This window comes from Podarcis vaucheri (assembly GCF_965113315.1).
Source record: "Podarcis vaucheri genome assembly, chromosome: 16".
In the NCBI taxonomy this organism is placed as follows: Eukaryota; Metazoa; Chordata; class Lepidosauria; order Squamata; family Lacertidae; genus Podarcis; species Podarcis vaucheri.
This window is the reverse complement of record NC_138754.1, coordinates 4,455,635-4,473,816: the sequence shown is the minus strand read 5'-3', so window position 1 is coordinate 4,473,816 and position 18,182 is coordinate 4,455,635. Positions and strand designations below refer to the sequence as shown.

Genomic DNA, 18,182 nt, shown 5'->3' with positions numbered 1-18,182 from the left:
AGATCGGCCGCTTGCGTTCTGACATGCACAAACCACAGCTTAATGGAAGCGGGCGGTGGAAAAACACAACGCCGCAAAGAAAATTTAAGGTTTTTATTACCCCCTAAACCGCAACCCAAAAAAGAAGAGAAGTTCTACCCACCCACCGCCACCCACCCTGACCCATAATAACCTGGTGACTCTCCCCGCCTCTCCCCAACTAGCCCGGAGGGAAGATTACGGACACTGATGGCTAGAAGGCTAGGTGAGCTGGAGCATGCAGAGCCGGCGATGCTCTTGACTGCGTAACGGGGCCGAGGAGAGTTGGGGCGCCACTGAGGGCCCGTGGCCTGCCCCCCCCTCCCCACATCATTTCTTCTCCTCCTCTTTCTTGTCTTTGTTCTCCTTGGAGGCCTGCGAGGCCAGGGAGCCCATGGCGTTGCGAATGGCCTCGTTGTTAGGGTCGACTCCCGGCAGGTTCTCCAGGACGCTCTGCAGGAACTCGGGGTCTTGCATCACATCGTAGTCGTCCTCTTCCTGGAAACGTCCATGTGAAACAGATAAAAATCAGATTGGAAGGAATTTAAGGATTATTTGCATGAATATTGTAATATAAATAATTAGAAGCCACTTGAAAGCACCAAAGAGGCCTAGGATTAAAACAGGATTTAATTGCAAGTTGGATTCAGAGCAGTAAGAAAAGAGAATAAGATAGTTAATTGCTGGAAATAATTTTAGATTAAGAATGATACATGCTGTTACATGCAGATACAATGAAATTCAGAAGGGAGGGATCTCAGGAAGTCAATTAGCAATGTAAGAGAGATTGGGTTTTCAAGGGATAGGTGTTTAAGATTTCTTTTTTGTTTTTGTTTTTTAGTAATGTGTTTTCTCTTGTGTGGTTTTTTCCTTTTCTCTCTGTTGTATTTTGTTATAATTGTGGAAAAATTAATAAAAGAATTGGGGGGGGGAGAAACAGATAAAAATAAGCATTAGAGGCACTGCCACCTTTCTGACCTGCCCTCCACCGGTAGGTCTCAAGGTGGGTTGCAATGGCCCTTGCAAGAGATTTAGTGGTACTTTGGATATAGCTTATAGCATAAAAGATGGTGAACAACTCTGTTGGCAGCAGAGCCCCAACCTCCACCAACGAGGGGGCCCTTCTAGACGACAACTCAGTGCTGGCTGGGGTGGGGGGTGGGAGTTGTAGTTCAGATCTAGAGGGCGCAGGTTTGGGAGAGGCTGCTCTGAGCAAGTGGATAGAGGGGGCAGAGGGAGGATCTGCAGCCACTGACCTTTGTCGGTTCTGACGTGTCCATATCAGTGCTGATATCCACCTCGGCCGACTCACCTTGTCCAAACTCTAAGAGGAGAGAAAACACGCACAGCTTAGCTACCTCTTCTCTGCTACAACCAAAGCCCACAGGTGGGTTTCAAACGCCAACCAGATTAAAGAAGAGCCAATCACAGAGCTTCCGCCTAAAGCAGGGGTGTCCAAACTTTTTTCAAAGAGGGCCAGATTTGATGAACTGAACATGTTTTTGACCTTTTTTCGGATTGAACTTGTTGAGCTTTTTTTAAGATTGAAGCTGTTGAACTTTTTTTTGGATTTTACCCCAGGAAATAAACTGCCACGGGGGCTGGACTTTGGACACGCCTGGCTTAAAAGGAGGCAAGAGATACAGTCTCCTTGCAGTCCACCCCAAAAACACACAATTTTTATCTCTATTATTTCAGGGTGGGGAACTTCTGGCCGTCCTAATGATCCTATCGTGTCTGAACACTGGCCACACTCCATTCCCCTCTCAACACTTCAAGCTGTTCCCCCAAACTTTGTAACCAAGCCACATTTTTAGGGAAGCTTTTAATATTTGATGGATTACTGTATTTTAATATTTTGCTGGAAGCCGCCCAGAGTGGCTGGGGAAGCCCAGCCAGATGGGCGGGGTATAAATAATAAATTATTATTATTTTTACCTGAATTTTTACCTTTATTTTTTACTGTCTGCAAGAGAAATTGTTCCCCTCCTCCTGGGATGCTGCTGCTACCTGCCTCCCATGTTCCTGCATGAGCTACTGTTTGAGCACAACCGTAAAAGGAGATGAGGCTGGAAGACTTAATTCATGCCGAGTTGGAACGGGCACGGTCCTCTGCGGCCGATACTTCTCTTCTGGGCACAACTGAGAGATACTGTTCTAGTGTTTCGGAGGTGGGAGAGAATAATCCTGACTATACAAAGGGCAAGTGCTCAAGCCGCTCCCAGAGGCCTTCTCAGCAGTTGCCCTGCCTCACTAGCAAAGGTGGTGTTCCTGATCCGAAGGCGGGGGCTACGTTGGGTCTTCTCGCTTGCAACTCACCGGCTCCTTGGAGAGACATCTGCATGGCGTAGGCAATCTGTTCTTCTTCGGTCATGGTGCTGAGGTCGGGCAGGCCAGCTCGGCCAAATTCCTGTTGGCCTATGGTCATCTTGAGCAGGGCGTCGTCTGAATCTAGAGCACAAGGAAACACAAGGACCCACGTTTGAGGTAAGGCGATTCGGTGCCAGATCGTATTGCAAGAGATCTTACCCTCTGGAGCAGGAGAAAACAAGCTTGCTCCCTCTTCAATGTGACAGCCCTTCAAATATTGACTACCCCATCTCCTCTGTTTCCTCTTTTCCAGGCTACACATGCCCAACTCCCTCAACCATTCCTCATCAGGCTTGCTACCCAGACTCCTGATCATCGTGGTTGCATAGCTTTTCCCTTTTCTTGCAACGAATCCTATTTGGAATAAGGGAATTTCCCTTAAAAAAAGGGGAAAGTTGACAGCTATGCTTGGTTGCCCTGGTCTGCACAGCCTCCATCTTGCCTAAATGAAAAACCCGGATTCTTTTCCAACCCTCTAGCACACGGATGAACCTGGAAGGGACTTGATTCTAAGCTGACTGAAAAATCCACACTCTGGCTTCCCCCTTCTTAACAATGTAGAAACTCAGCCTAGCCACTCCACATATCTAAACATCAGCCCCATAAGGGACCGTAGCCTGAATATGGGCCAGGGGTTCCCCAAAGCTGGCCATTTACAGCCTGTCTTTCTGCACACGGCCTCCGAGGTGGTTCAGAGTTATTTGACTTGACTGGGAGGAAAGGAGAGTCAGGTCACTTCGCCTCCCGATTCCCCTGGCTCAAACCCCTTTTCTTACCATCCGCACCGGAGGTTGGGATCCCGGCTTCTGCGGCAGATGCTGCCGCAGCCCTGCGAGCTTCCTCTTCCTGCCTCTGCCGTTGCTCCTCCATGGACACCCGGAGCGCCTGGGAGGGAAAACAAAAACCCAGGTGGTCAAATGAGACACAGGGGCTGCTAAATCAAGGAGTGTATCCCAAACATAGCACAGAACAGCTAACACCCACATCAAAGCACGCCCCCAAAAAGCATCCTGAGAACCGCAGTTTCTAAAGGGTGCTGGGAACTGCAGCTCTGCAAGGGGCAAGCTACAGTTCCCAAACTTCTTATGGGGTAGGTGGGTGGAGAAATGTGTTTAGACAAGCTGATGTACAGACAGGTATAATGTTGGTGTGTGTTTTAATCTGTTTCTTGCTTATTGCTGTTAGGTATTTTCTGAATGTTTTAAAGAGTTGGTTAACCCAACCCTGTTTTTCCTGATAATTTCATTGAAGAAAAACCATCCCAAAGTACTTTACAATCAGGTGACGTATAAATTTTATGGAAATAAGTAATAGAGACATGTTCCCATCATTCCGCCTGGACACTGAGGTCCAGCTCCGAGGGCCTTCTGGCAGTTCCCTCGCTGTGAGAAGCCAAGTTACAGGGAACCGGGCAGAGGGCCTTCTCGGTGGTGGTGCCCGCCCTGTGGAACGCCCTCCCACCAGATGTCAAAGAGAAAAACTACTACCAGACTTTCAGAAGACATCTGAAGGCAGCCCTGTCTAGGGAAGCTTTTAATGTTTAATAGACTACTCTATTTTAATATTTTGTTGGAAGCCCCCCAGAATGGCTGGGGAAACCCAGCCAGATGGGTGGGGTATAAATAATAAGTTATTATTATTATTTGTGGCACTTACCAGAGCCAGTTCTGGGTCGGCGCTGGGGTCCACGCCAAACTCAAAGTCACTTGCCCCCAGGCCCAGCATTGCTCCTCCCTCTCCAGCGAGGATCGGGGAGCTGATGAGAGCATCAGCCAGGCTTGGGCCGGGGGGCACCGTCACCAGGTGAGAGCCCGTCCCGTCTTTGCCGTTCAAGGTGTTGATGAAGGCCGTCAGCTTGTCGGTGTTGGCTTCCTGCGGGCAGGAAGGAGAGGTCAGGAACCGACCCGGGAGTCGCAGGCAACTTGATGCAACAACAACGAGCCACGGGCTCAGAGAGCGCCTCTCACCTCTTCTCCAAAGTTGATGATGTCCACGTTCACTTTCTCCTTCTTCAGCCGCTTGGCCAGTTTCACGAGCTGCGAGGAGAGGAGATCCGTTAGAGGCGCAGAGCAAGGTGGGAGCACCAGGAACGGGAGAGGCTTCCCGGAAAACCAGGTGCTTTGAAAATGGGAGAGTTCCTCCCCCCACCCCCCACAGTTCCAGGTACACACTCACGTCTTTCTCATTATCCTCTACAGGGCTCCCCACAAAGGCAATGATCCGCATCTTGTGGTTCTTGCCCTGGCGATGTTTCAAAGCCAGCTGGAACAGAAGCAGCCGTGTTACATGGAGAGAGGGGAGGCCCCTCTGCCCAGCCTGTCTCCCCCCATCCCTGGGTTTGAACGAACCCATTATTTCCCTTCTCCCAGACCATTGCCAGTCAGCGGATAGACAATATCTATCTGCATAGGCCTATGATCTGACTCATTAGAAGGCAACTTCCGATTTAAATCATCCGTATGTTCAGAACCATGAGGACTGGAATCTTGCTTTGTTTTTAAGGGAAGGGCTGCAGCTCCTTGATCAGAGCTTTGCATACAGAAATCCCCAGGTTTAATCCGAGGGATCTCCAGGAAGGATTCCCTGCCTGAAACCTCGGAGAGTCACTGCCAATCGGTGTAGTCGATACTGAGCATATCTTAAAGTTTTAAGTGTCTATATGCTTATCACATTTATAAATTTCAAATTTATTGTTGTACATTGTTTTAACTGTTTGTTTTCTTTCTGGGATTGTACCCCCAAGTGTGTTTTATAAGCTGGTCTCCGACCATAATAAATTATCTATCTATCTATCTATCTATCTATCTATCTATCTATCTATCTAATGGATCAATGGTCTGACTCAATGTAAGGCAACTTCGCTGTCAATGTGTCTTTCCCTGTTGTGTATGACTTCAGGTGTAAGGCAGGCGAGTGAGGCTTGGTCAACACAGCTCCACAGGCCAAATGGAGCAGCCTGAGGGCTCCTTGCCCTCTGTTCTCCTGCAAGCACTGACCCCGCTATCAGGACAGACCCCTCCTCACTTGCCCAACTTAGCACGGGGCTGTTTCAGATTCCTTGCCTCTCCACTGCCCCTGAAAGGATGTTCATCTTTAGTTTAATATCTCAATTGACGGCTGCCATAAGGGAAAAAGGAGAGAAGTTGCAACTTACATGAGCAACTCGGATCCCTGTACAGAAGGTGATCTTCCCTTTGGGCTGGACCGAGTGCAGCTTAGACAGGATGCGGCCTGTGTCGGGGGTCAGGGTGGTCAACACCTCACAGTTACTGAAACAGAGAAATACACACATGGGCAGGTTGAGGATTAGGGTGTCAGAAAAGGAGAGAGGCATAAAAGTGGGGGTACAATGACCTATAACAGATCATGATCTGGCCTAACATGCTAAACAAAAGAACATTAGAAGAGCTCTATAGCTGTTTTTTGAATTCTGGTGCTGGAGGAGACTCTGGAGAGTCCCATGGACTGTAAGAAGATCCAACCTCTCCATTCTTCAGGAAATCAGCCCTGAGTGCTCACTGGAAGGACAGATCCTGAAGCTGAGGCTCCAAGACTTTGGCCACCTCACGAGAAGAGAAGACTCCCTGGAAAAGACCCTGATGTTGGGAAAGATGGAGGGCACAAGGAGAAGGGGATGACAGAGGACGAGATGGTGGGACAGTGTTCTCGAAGCGACCAGCATGAGCTTGACCAAACTGTGGGAGGCAGTGGAAGACAGGAGTGCCTGGCGTGCTCTGGTCCAGGGGGTCACGAAGAGGCGCACACGACTAAACAACATAAGCTGTTTAGGCCAATGATTCACTGTTAACCAACTAAGACCCTAAAGGCAGAAGGGGAGGCCTCCTTGGTGCTGTTGCCATTGGGGGCTGCCTGGTTGGCACTGACCTATGGTGACAGGGCCTATTTGGTGGTGGGTTGCCATTTGTGAAATGCCATGGTGACCATAGTGTGAAATGCCCCTCATCACTGACTTTCAAGAGGAATCTGAAAACATTCCTGTTCACCCAGGCATTTGGTGGCTGAAAGGCATTGTCCCTAGCAACTCTGACATCACAGGATACGAGAATATTTTCAACCGTAACTGAATTTAGAAAGCTTAAAAAAAGAAAAAGTTTCATTGTGACTACGTTTGGTGCCCTAGGCTCCTTCAGAAGGAAGGGAGGGGGCATATTAGATAAATAAATACTTCAGCATCCTGTTCTCCCATTGGTCAACCAGATGACCCAATGGGAAGCCGCTGATCTCCTCCTCTCTTCCGATGTTCAACGGGGTAAATTAAGCGAAACCTACTTGGCTAAGGTGATGAGGCCCACGTTGTTCTCGGGGTTACTGCGGGTCTTTGAATGGCAGACGATGTTGACTGCATCTTGCTGGGCTTGGAGACGGGTCGGTAAGAAGTCCCCGTTCCTCATGTACTCGCTGTTGTCGACGCTGCACCGGGCAAGGGGAGATCAGAATGAGCAACAAATTGAAAATTTTAAAATAAAGTATCACTAGATCTTTTCTATCAAAAATTGCACGAAACGTTAGGACAACAAACACGAAACAAAAGCAGAAAGAGTTGTATTGGGCATGAAATTAAGGGGCATGACTCACATAGACTGTCCCCTTGTTCAACACTCTTCTTCAGGCTCCACTCAATCCTACTTCACTCCCAGAGACTCCCATCAAGGGGATGTTTCCCCAACTTAGTGCCTTCCATTCAACTCTCCCCCCACAGATAATAAGGTAAAGGGACCCCCTGACCATTAGGTCCAGTCGTAACCGACTCTGGGGTTGTGGCACTCATCTCGCTTTACTGGCCGAGGGAGCCAGCGTACAGTTTCCGGGTCATGTGGCCAGCAGGACTAAGCCGCTTCTGGAGAATCAGAGCAACGCACGGAAACGCCGTTCACCTTCCCGCCGGAGGGGTACCTATTTATCTACTCGCACTCTGACGTGCTTTCGAACTGCTAGGTTGGCAGGAGCAGGGACCGAGCAACGGGAGCTCACCCTGTCGCGGGGATTTGAACCACCAACCTTCTGATCGGCAAGTCCTAGGCTCTGTGGTTTAACCTACAGCACCACCTGTGTCCCTCCACAGATAATTAATAATAATAAAAACAATTTATTATTTATACCCCCCCCATCTGGCTGGGCTTCCCCAGCCACTCTGGGCGGCTTCCAACAAAATATTAAAATACAATAGTCTGTCAAAACATTAAAAGCTTCCCTAAACAGGGCTGCCTTCAGATGTCTTCTAAAAGTCTGGTCGTTGTTTTCCCCTTTGACATCTGGTGGGAGGGCGTTCTACAGGGCGGGTGCCACCACCGAGAAGGCCCTCTGCCCGGTTCCCTGTAACTTGGCTTCTCGCAGGGAGGGAACTGCCAGAAGGCCCTCAGAGCTGGACCTCAGTGTCCAGGCAGAACAGAGACCCTCTTCCACCCCCAATTCCCCTCAATTCAAATGCACCCCCACCCCTTCCTAAACAGCCCCCCCCCGATTCCCCACCCTCATAAATTTCTCCCCCAAGCCACTAAGGGGATGCTGCCCTCCATGTCAAATGCACCCCCCTTCCCAGGAGACACCCCTCATTTTCCACCCTCCAACTCACCCCAATCCTCCCCCTTCAAATGCACCTCCCACCCCCCTCCTGAGTCCCCCCCTTTCCATTCTCTTCTCCCCATGGAATCCCAGAACTCCCCCCAAGCCATGAAGGAGATGCTACCCCCCCAAAAAAACACACCCATTCTCCCCTTTGGCCTCCCCCCCCGACCTCAAACGCACCCCTCCCCCCCTTACCAGACCCCCTCCCCCAAAGCCCCTCAAGGAGACCCCCCCTCGATTCTCCCTCCCATTTCATGCCCCCCTTCCCTCCCCCCCCAAAATCCCCCCTATAATTCTCGCCCCACATAGGGTGTCCCCCCCGCCTCACGTCACCCCCAACTGCCTCTCTCTCCCCCTCCCCCCCCACAAAAATTTACCTCAGGCCCCACCGTGACTCAGGGAAACCGGCCTCTGCCCCTCCCCCCCCGCCAGCCCCCCTGCCCCCCCCGCGCCCTCCTCTTCCTCACCAGACCATCGTGCTTTCCAGCACCATCGCGGCCCCTTCCCAGTCCGGGCCCAGTAAGAGAAGGAGAAGGAGAAAGACAAGCGGCAGCCTCGGAGGCCTCTCCCTTCCCCTCTTTCTCTGCCTCACTCTGTCGGCCTCTCTCACCTCGCTTCCTATTGGCGGCCCGTGGGGAGGGCCAATCAGAGGCGCCCTCCTTGGCAGGTCCTCGCGCGGAGGCCGACGGGAAATGTAGTCCTGCCGGGGGGGGGAGAGCGAGGCAGGCGGCCCGTGGCTCCGCCCCCGCCCCGCTTGGTCCTCGGGAGGAGGAAGAGGCGCACGCGCAGTTGCACCTCTGCCTGCCTGTTTAAATGAATGAAAATAAAACAGGGCGGCCTAGTGCTTAGAGCAGTGGTGGATCTACGTTTGCAGGGGGTGGGCTGGAGCTTGATCTGTCATGGAGGCCTCTTTGCAACCAGCAAGGAGGTCTGGGTAACCAGTGTTACCTTCATCAATGGGGTTGCTCACGAGTTTACATTTTTGGTATCCAAATTGTTGTTTACATTTTTGGTATCCAAATTGTTGTTAATAATAATACCCCTCCCATTTGGCTGGATTGCCCCAGTCACTCTGGGCAAACAACAACATATCTACTGACAGATAGGTAGCCGTGTTGGTCTGCCATAGTCAAAATAAAAAAATTAAAAATTTTTAAAAAATTCCTTCCAGTAGCACCTTAAAGACCAACTAAGTTAGTTCTTGGTATAAGCTTTCGTGTGCATGCACAGTGTATCTGAAGAAGTGTGCATGCATACGAAAGCTTATACCAAGAACTAACTTAGTTGGTCTTTAAGGTGCTACTGGAAGGAATTTTTTTATTTTGAACATATCTACTGAATCTACTGAGTTTCTACTGAAATGAGACTGCATTTTAATCTTCTTTTTAAGTTGTATTTCAATCGTTTTTATACCTGGTGTTAGCCGCCCTGAGCCCGGTCTTGGCTGGGGATGGCGGGGTAGATATAATTTTATCATCATCATCATCATGATCTATAAACATAATAAAAACATGAAGCATTAAAAGCTTCCCTATACAGGGCTGCCTTCAGAGCTGTCTTCTAAAATGTTATTTATTTCCGTGACATCTGAAGGGTGTTCCACAGGGCGGGTGCCACAACCAAGAAGGCCCTGTTCTGCCTGGTTCCCTGTAACTTCACTTCCCACAGGCTGAACACTTAAGTACTTATTTTTAATTCCTCTGGTGGCTGGGGAAACCCAGTCAGATGGGAGCAGTATAAATAAAATAAAATAATAATAATAATAATAATAATAATAATAATAATAATAATAATAATAATAATAATATCATCATCAAGGGTCTTAACCTCTGTTAAAAAAAAGGGGGGGGGGGTAAATCCATTAGCCACAGCAGAGCAGCCAATTTACTACAGCACTCCACCGTTACAACATCTGTGCTACTGACTTAGTCTTTGGGATTGAAACATATACCACAAAAAATTAGTTATGCATCATGCGACTGAAACTGGGTCTACCAGCCTCAAAAATTGTAAGCAACGTGGACTAAACTTACTTCTGGAGCCCCTGTGAGATTAGGGCCCCCAAAGTTCAATTCGTTTCATAATAGATCCATCCCTAGGTTAGAGCATCAGGCTAGGACCCCGGGGAGACCCGGGTTCAAATCCTCCCACTCTTAAGCGCTCACTCGGGGTGACCGGGGGGGGGGCAGTGTCCACCGCCTCCCAGGCTAACCTAATTCGCAGGGTTGTTGCAAGGATTAAATGAGGAGGGGAAGGAACTGTGTGGGCCATTCTGAGCAACTTGGATAAAAAAGGTGGGATACATAAACGCAAGAAAATAATTTGTACACTGCCCTTCCACCGATCACAGGGAGATTTACAGCATCAAAACACAAAATATCATTTTTTCCTTCTATGCGCAGGCTCTGAAAAAATATTCCCAAATTTTGTAACATTGGGGTGGGTTGTTGTTGTTGTTTAGTCGTTTAGTCGTGTCCGACTCTTCGTGACCCCATGGTGGGTACATATATGCATATTTGTGTATTGTGCTTGTATAAATCCCTGGGTATGTAAACATTTATTTATGTGTTTGTGTATCTGTTCTGTGCAAATGTACGGTAGGTATCAATGATCAGGGGTTGAGCAGCAGAAAATCCCAGGTCCAGTTCCTGGAATCTTGTCTTATGTAGCTGCCAGTGTTGAAACCAAAACGATCCCACAGCCTTGCTGCCTTCATTTCAACAGTACAATTTTTTGGTTGAGAAAAAATGCCTCTGCTACCCTTATGGCCAAGGTTGGAACATCTTTTTGGCTCTATGGTTCAGATCCATCTTCCTTATGGGCCAGATCTGGTGGCTGGGGCGGCAGGGCCACCGACCTGTCAATCACCTGACATCACCATGACTTAGCCAAAGTGGAAGTATGGGTACATCCCAGAGTCAAGGCGGGATTTAACGGCGCCCTCCTGCCCATCAAATGACATCATGAGGGACATCAGCTGATGGACTTGAGTTGGAGAAAACTGCCTCAGGGGGCATTGGGACCCAGCAACCGTCTGATGTAGTCTTAGAGCAGGGGTGGGGGATGCTTTCAGCTCGAGGGCCGCATTGCCTTCTAACTAACCTCCTGAGGGCCAGAGGCAAAAGTGGGCAGAGCCACTAATGCAAATTTTATAGGCTAGTTTTGAACCGGGACGCGGGTGGTGCTGTGGTCTAAACCACAGAACCTAGGACTTGCTGATCAGAAGGTCGGCGGTTCGAATCCCCGCGATGGGGTGAGCTCCTGTTGCTCGGTCCCTGCTCCTGCCCACCTAGGACTTCGAAAGCACGTCAAAGTGCAAGTAGATAAATAGATACCGCTCCGGCGGGAAGGTATCCCCTTAGTGGCTTGGGGGAGAAATTTATGAGGGGGGGAATCGGGGGGGGACTGTTTAGGAAGGGGTGGGGTGCATTTGAATTGAGGGGAATTGGGGGTGGAAGAGGGTCTCTGTTCTGCCCGGACATTGAGGTCCAGCTCTGAGGGCCTTCTGGGAGTTCCCTCCCTGCGAGAAGCCAAGTTAGAGGGAACTGGGCAGAGGGCCTTCTCGGTGGTGGCACCCGCCCTGTAGAACGCCCTCCCACCGGATGTCAAAGGGGAAAACAACAACCAGACTTTTAGAAGACATCTGAAAGCAGCCCTGTTTAGGGAAGCTTTTAATGTTTTGACGGACTATTGTATTTTAATATTTTGTTGGAAGCCGCCCAGAGTGGCTGGGGAAGCCCAGCCAGATGGGCGGGGTATAAATAAATTATTATTATTATTTGTGGAGGGACATGGGTGGCACTGTGGGTTAAACCACAGAGCCTAGGAGTTGCCGATCAGAAGGTTGGTGGTTCGAATCCCCATGACGGGGTGAGCTCCTGTTGCTCGGTCCCTGCTCCTGCCAACCTAGCAGTTCGAAAGCACGTCAAAGTGCAAGTAGATAAATAGGGAAGGTAAACGGTGTTTCCGTGCGCTGCTCTGGTTCACCAGAAGCGGCTTAGTCCTGCTGGCCACATGACCCGGAAGCTGTACGCCGGCTCCCTTGGCCAATAAAGCAAGATGAGCACCGCAACCCCAGAGTCGGCCACGACTGGACCTAATGGTCAGGGGTCCCTTTACCTTTACCTAGTTTTGAACCACGCCCCAATCTATCCTCTACCCACAAGCAAGAGACATAAACAGAGTTCACGAAGCATGCAGGCTACTTAGGGGTTCAAAGCAGGACCCAAGAACGGTGTGGCTTGGGAAAAATTCGGATAGTGACATGGAGGGAATGTAAAGGACTAAATTCCTATTCCACTCTTCCTTCTCCCTCCATGGAGTTCAGAGCAGCAGGCACAGGTCTCCAATCCTCCCCTCCTTTTACACTTTACAAGAACCTTTGCAAGGTAGGTTGGCTTTCAGGCTCCAAGGCCACCTGTGTTTCTGCTGAGACCAGGTTTATCCTGCAAGAAAACCTCCTGGGTCTCTGCCCCCTGGAGCAAGGGAAGAGATCCAATCCCGGGTGGGATAAGAGCTCCATCAGTGCCTTTCAGCAGCGGGGACACCCTACGCGTGAGTAAGGAGACGACCTCAGGGAGCAGGCAAGCGTAATGTAAAAGAAATCCAAATCACAGCAATGCACAAATGCGGTTGCACAGGCGGAAGCTCTTAAAAGAAATAAAGACGGCTTTATTGGACCGAGTAGCACACGGCATGTTACGCCCCATCGTGTCCGACAGATGAAGCTGATAAAACAGGCGTGGGGTGGTGTTGTTTTTTGAGAGAGAAGGGAAGGGGGTTTCAACATCCATTTGAACAGGCAATGATATGCCTCAGAGTCACGAGGGGCGAAGTGACAAAAATCCACGGCACGGCACATCGAGATGAGCGGCTACAAGGATGTTTGGGCACGTCCAGAACCCAACCGTGTGTTCATTCATTCTCTCTCTCTCTCTCTGAGCCAGAAACAAGTCATGGATGTGGCTGCGCTGAGCGGCTAGTCCTCAGTTGTCCCGCCTCCGGTGACGGGAGGTAATGGCAGTCAGTCCCGGCGCTGAATGAGAAAACAGTCCCACTCACTTCTTGAGGTTGACTTGGAGCTTTTTAAAACGGGTCCAAGGCGAGGGTTGTCTCTTCCCGCCCCCCAATTTTTTAGAAAACGCCAGAACTTGTGCTTGCTGCTTCCTTAAAACCCAGTCAAAGCAAAGTCATTAAATCGTAACACTATAGAAAGAACCCCACTCCTCTCGCCTTCAGCTCAAAGAGCTGATTTTCCCCCCATGGAAATTGGGGGGGGGGTGTTTGGTGGGGGTGGAAGAATACACTTAAATACAACTTCATAAATATTAACATCATGGAAAAAAAACCAAACAACAAAAAAAGCTTGTGTTCTTTTCCTCCTCGCGGGACAAAAATAGACGATTCTGGGGATGTTTCCGAAGAGTCAAAGGGTGTCTAATATAGACATTTACTTAAAATAGAACTCTTAAAGAGAATTGTGGAGAGGGCAGGGTAAGGCAAGGAAGTAATTCCTCCAAACACAGAGCTGTGTTGTCACCTGGAGTTCTGTATGGCTAGAAAAACTGCAGGAATTTAACTACTTTTCTGCATTATGAATGCAAAATAGGATTTGTCCCTGTCCCCCCTACTTTTTTTTGTTTAAAAAATAGAATCAACCAATTATTCCCGACATGTCGTCATATTTCCTGATCTCTTCTCCGTATTTAAGAGATCAGGAGCGCTCCGTTCGTCCTTCCTCCCCTATTCAGGGTTAAACAAGGTACACTTGTCAAGCCTGGGCAGAGTATAATGGCTAACCCTGGTTGTCCCTAAGGTGCAGCCCACCTGTGAAAAGCGAACCATGGGTAGTCAAAATTTGGCCACACCCACAGCAGGCACTGAAAAGGGGGGGGGGTATGTGAACCTGTGGGGCGCTCCCTGTTCCTTACAGAAAAAAGAAAGCGTTTTGCTTCAAGTTTAGGTTCCAGTGGAACTGAGGGAACTTCCACTATATATTAACATTTTAAACAGAATAAAACCGGCCTGTCTTCATAAGCCTCTAAGCTTCTTACTGTGATTACTGACAGCAAGGGGGATATAAAAAAATACATTTAGGAGAAATATAAATTCTCTTGGTGGAATTCTCTAGGGAGGAAAGGGCTGTCATGATTTCACCTTGACCGTAAATGTAGAATATTACTTTTTTATATATATAAAAAAAACCAACCCAAAAGTTATTGGCATGACGCAAGTTCCAAACTGCCGAACGGGCTCCTGTTTGGAGAGTTTAGTGATTATTTCACTAAGGTTTTATGCTACCTTCTTCCCCGCTCTCGCTCCCTCCCTAGTTTAAAGACCTAGTTGCTTTCTTCAGAGTCAAAGGGCATCGCAACTAGGAACGTTGTAGGAAACTTTCACTACGTACAAAAGAGGAAGTTGGCTGTTTTTATAAAGCAAAATGAGCTGGAAAGCCTCGGTGCTAAGATCTGAGCACAGATATATATGTGTGTATATATATATATATGTATAATTTAAAAGAAACAAACCAGAAACCAGGGCATTTCAAATTTTTCTTTTTCTTTTTTTTTAAAAAGGAGGTTTATAAGTCTGGAGTCCCTTAAAGGACTTAATACTGAGAAAGGGAGGTGTCTTCCTCCCTCACAAAGGCCAGGGGGGATTAAGTTTGGTCCGCTAGTAAAATGCTGAAGGCTTAAAAACCGTCCTTGCTTCTGAGCAGACGTGCTTACAGTATAGTTTAAAGGGGGGCGAGGTGCTGTCGCTTGCGCTAAAATAAAAATCAAGATTTAAAAATGAGCAAGATGTTCTTGGATATGTGACACACACCCCCTTCGCCCCCACCAAGAGGATAGTTTCTCCCTTGGAGAAAAGGCTGTTCTTGGTGTGTCAGAAGTTTCTTGACCTAAAAACGACATACGTTAAAAAAACAACAACCTAAAGAACCAACACCCCAATACGGCAGTTTGAAAGGGTGGGGGGGGAGTTTTAAATACAAGTTAAAAATAAAACGTTAACGTTCATCCTTTTGCAAAGCGTTCCAAGACCAACAGACACCCTGATTCCCCCCGACCTTCTGCTCCCGGGGAGGATCGGGAGCACAGAGAGAAGCCCCTCGCAGCATCGAGACGTTCTCTGCCCAGGCATTTGGGACCACCTAGAAGGGTACCTGTCCCTTCTTGAGACACAGCCTGGAAAATGCCTGTGGCTCAGGGAACGCTCTTCCGCCTGCGCCAGAGGAAACTCGGGGTCCCCCATGAGAGACCCGGCAGGCTTCAGGAAAGTTGGCGGATAACACTACTTTGCCGCAGGTGTGTGTGTGAGGGGCTGAGCGCCCCGTTTTGTCTGTACAGATCAGTTAAAAGTTCTAGGTATCAGCAGGCCTGGGAAGGGCTGGAGGTTCAGTGCTCCACAGACAACGCAGAGAGCATGGAGGAAAAGTCTTCCGCTCACGTCTAAAGAAGGAATCCACCCCATGATATTTCACTGCAAAAAAAGAAAGAAAAGGGAGTTAGGCAGGTTTCAGGAAGGTCGTGCCTGCAGCTTAGGAGGAGATTTCTGTGGTGGAGTGATGCACTGCAGGAGAAAAGGATATGCCATTTTTGGAAGGAGGCAAACTGAAATATCCTTGGGAAGAAATGAGGATTTTTTTAAAAGTGGAAAGTAGCACCAGTTCTGGATGAGCGGGATCAGAGAGTGCAAACCCTGAATCCAGTTCGGTTCTGATCTTGTGGGGTTTTATTTAACTACTGTGGCTAAAACAGGAACTTCTCTCCTGTTACCCTGGAAGTGGGAGCTGCCTTAACAGGTCAGTTGCAAGCAGCAGCGTAACTCTGGAACTTCCTGCCTATTGACACCAGCAACTTCTCTGTACTCCTTTTGGTTTAGACTACATTTTTGTTTAGACAAGCCTTCCTAGACATAGATGCAGAATGCGGATGTGTGTTTTAATGTTTTTTTAGCTGATGTTTATCTTTTGAACATTTTAATAGTTGTTTTTATGGATATGGTCGTACCTCTGAAGTCGGACAGAATCCGTTCCGGAAGTCCATTCAAATTCCGAAACGTTTGGCTTCCAAAGCGCGGCTTCTGATTGGCTGCAGGAAGCTCCTGTAGCCAATCAGAAGCCGCAGAAGCCTCGTCAGATGTTCGGCTTCCAAAAGAACGTTCAAAAACCAGAATACTCACTTCCGGTTTTCGCTTGTTCGGGAGCCGGAACGTTCATCTCCCAAGGTGTTCGGGAGCTGAGGTACGACTGCAATTCTATTGTTTTATTCTCTTTGCAAACTGCTTTGGGATTCTTCTTTTTACAATGAAGTGGTGTGTAAAATTTATTAAACAAATAAGCATAGGCGAAGTCGACAAGCGGCCGCCTGAGGTTTGCCAGTGCTTTGCTAGGTCTAACAGCGAGTTCCAAGAGTCCAATGCAGTTGCCATGAGGCCACCAAGCTGGCGACCCGTCCTTCCTGTACAAAAAAGACAACTTACAAAGCTGATCTCCGTCTCTGGCAAGTCTTCAAATTGCTCCGTCAGCTCAGAGGGACGTCCTGGTGCGGAGGGTCCTGGAGAAATGCTGAGGGGAGAGAGGGGGGAAATAAGAGGCTTTAAAAGGGGGCGCTTCGATTATGACGTGTGGCCTCCCCAGGTTACACTGCAAAGGCTGCTCAAAAACAGGACTGGTGTTCGTTTATGGTGCCAGCTTTCGTGGGCAGGTGTTTGCTACAAAGGAACCCCTTTCCTCCCCATAAGTGGCCAGCTGGTCGGTAGTAAGGGCCTCTCCCCCCAAAGAACCCCACAGCTGTATCAGGCCAAAGGGGGGTTCATCTTGTCCAGCTTCCTGTTCTCACAGAATTGCCCCCAAGGGAAGCTCTTTAGCAGCATGTGAGAGTCACAGAGGAGGAGACCATCAAGATGCAAGGAGCTTCCCGTTGGTTCCCAGAGGGGTCTCAGGGCTGATGAGTCTTTCCTTTGTCTTCACTGCAGGAAGGGGAAATATCAGCTCCTTGCTGATTACCATATTTTTCGCTCTATAGGGCGCACTGGCCCATAGGGCGCACCTAGTGGTTTTTTTTTGGGGGGGAATAAAGGGAAAAAAATTATTTCCCCCCCCCCCAGGCGCGGGGCTGGGGCAGGGGAAGCCCGAGCTCCCCCCGACCCCAGAACAGGCTGCTCAGCACGCCCCAGGCATTGGGATGCAGGCTGCTATCCGCAAGGCTGGGGAGCCCGGCGGGAACTCCCGCGGGCTCCCCAGGCTTGCGGGTAGCTTCCTGAAGCCTGGAGAGCAAGAGGGGTTGGTGCGCACCGACCCCTTTCACTCTCCAGGCTTCAGCAAAAGCCTGCATTTGCCCCATAGGACGCACACACATTTCCCCTTCATTTTTGGAGGGGAAAAAGTGAGTCCTATAGGGCGAAAAATACGGTAGTTTAATCCACAACACGCAGGAAAAAAATCTCAGCCAAACCAACTGGTAAAAACCAAAGCTTGAGAAAGTTTGACCTTCCCATTCATGATTTCCATGGAGGGTGGTGGGGAGGGGGCGTTTGAGAGGTCAAAAATGTTATTGCTGGCAACAAGAGTAACTCTTGAAGCACACGGGGATGAAAGGTGGGGTCTTATTTCTGTATAGCTGCTTGCTTAGCCCTTCCCAGGTTCCTGTTGCTCTTTCTCTGATCTCGCTTCTTTTGAATCCAGTTAGCTTCTCCAGACCAACTCTTTGCCCCAACCTGAACCAAGAGAGAGTTCAGCTGCAGACAGAAGCTGATCTCACTAGAGGGAGAAAGTCTGTGTCTTGGCTGCAGTCGCTTCCAGCTGCAGGTGGCAGTTTGATGGAATCTGTGGCTCTTCTATAAAAAAATAAGAATGGCTGCAAGCAGGAAGCCTCCCCTTCTCCCTGATGAACTAGCTTTCTACATGCAGGAGAATTAAAACTGTGCAAAAGTCTTGAGTGCAGAATTACTGGCTGAGTGGGAATTAGACCTTGCTTAATGTAGCTCAACACCCCGCGGAAGAGGGGGGGGGGAAACCAAACCCATGGCAGTTTCCAACTTGCAATAAGCCCAACATGCAATTCCACGCTGGGGGGGGGGTGTGCCTTAAGGGTTGGGGATGACCATCATCTGTGGCCCTGCAGAGATTGCTGGAACTCCCAACTCCCATCAACCAGCACGGCCAACATTCAGGGATGATGATGATGATGATGGGAGTTGTAGTC

The 18,182-nt window shown here is 49.1% G+C and overlaps 2 protein-coding genes across 10 annotated transcripts in view; both read right to left on the bottom strand.

Annotated features, from left to right (window-relative positions):
• Positions 1–79: 79 nt before the first annotated feature.
• Positions 80–8,609, bottom strand: PSMD4 (proteasome 26S subunit ubiquitin receptor, non-ATPase 4). The gene is made up of 10 exons (XM_082202416.1): positions 8,442–8,609; positions 6,679–6,819; positions 5,543–5,657; positions 4,564–4,650; positions 4,356–4,424; positions 4,045–4,260; positions 3,165–3,273; positions 2,338–2,469; positions 1,275–1,342; positions 80–516 (listed from the first exon to the last, which is right to left on the bottom strand). The coding sequence occupies exons 1-10, from the start codon at positions 8,465–8,467 to the stop codon at positions 349–351; spliced, it is 1,131 nt and encodes a 376-aa protein (XP_082058542.1). The 5' UTR covers positions 8,468–8,609; the 3' UTR covers positions 80–348.
• Positions 8,610–12,624: 4,015 nt separating this feature from the next.
• The window catches only part of PIP5K1A (phosphatidylinositol-4-phosphate 5-kinase type 1 alpha), a 47,327-nt gene continuing 41,769 nt past the window's right edge, over positions 12,625–18,182 (bottom strand). For 8 of the 9 annotated variants that reach the window (XR_014214253.1, XM_082202201.1, XM_082202196.1 and 5 more), the window contains 2 exons: positions 16,459–16,543; positions 12,625–15,456 (listed from right to left, as the gene is read on the bottom strand). Coding sequence is in view for 7 of the 9 variants with exons in the window: in XM_082202197.1 (XP_082058323.1) it covers positions 15,454–15,456; positions 16,459–16,543 (88 nt within the window). In the remaining 2 variants the exon portion in view is untranslated. Of the gene's footprint in view, positions 15,457–16,458; positions 16,544–18,182 lie in introns of those variants that run through there. The other variant, XR_014214254.1, reaches the window with a different exon arrangement.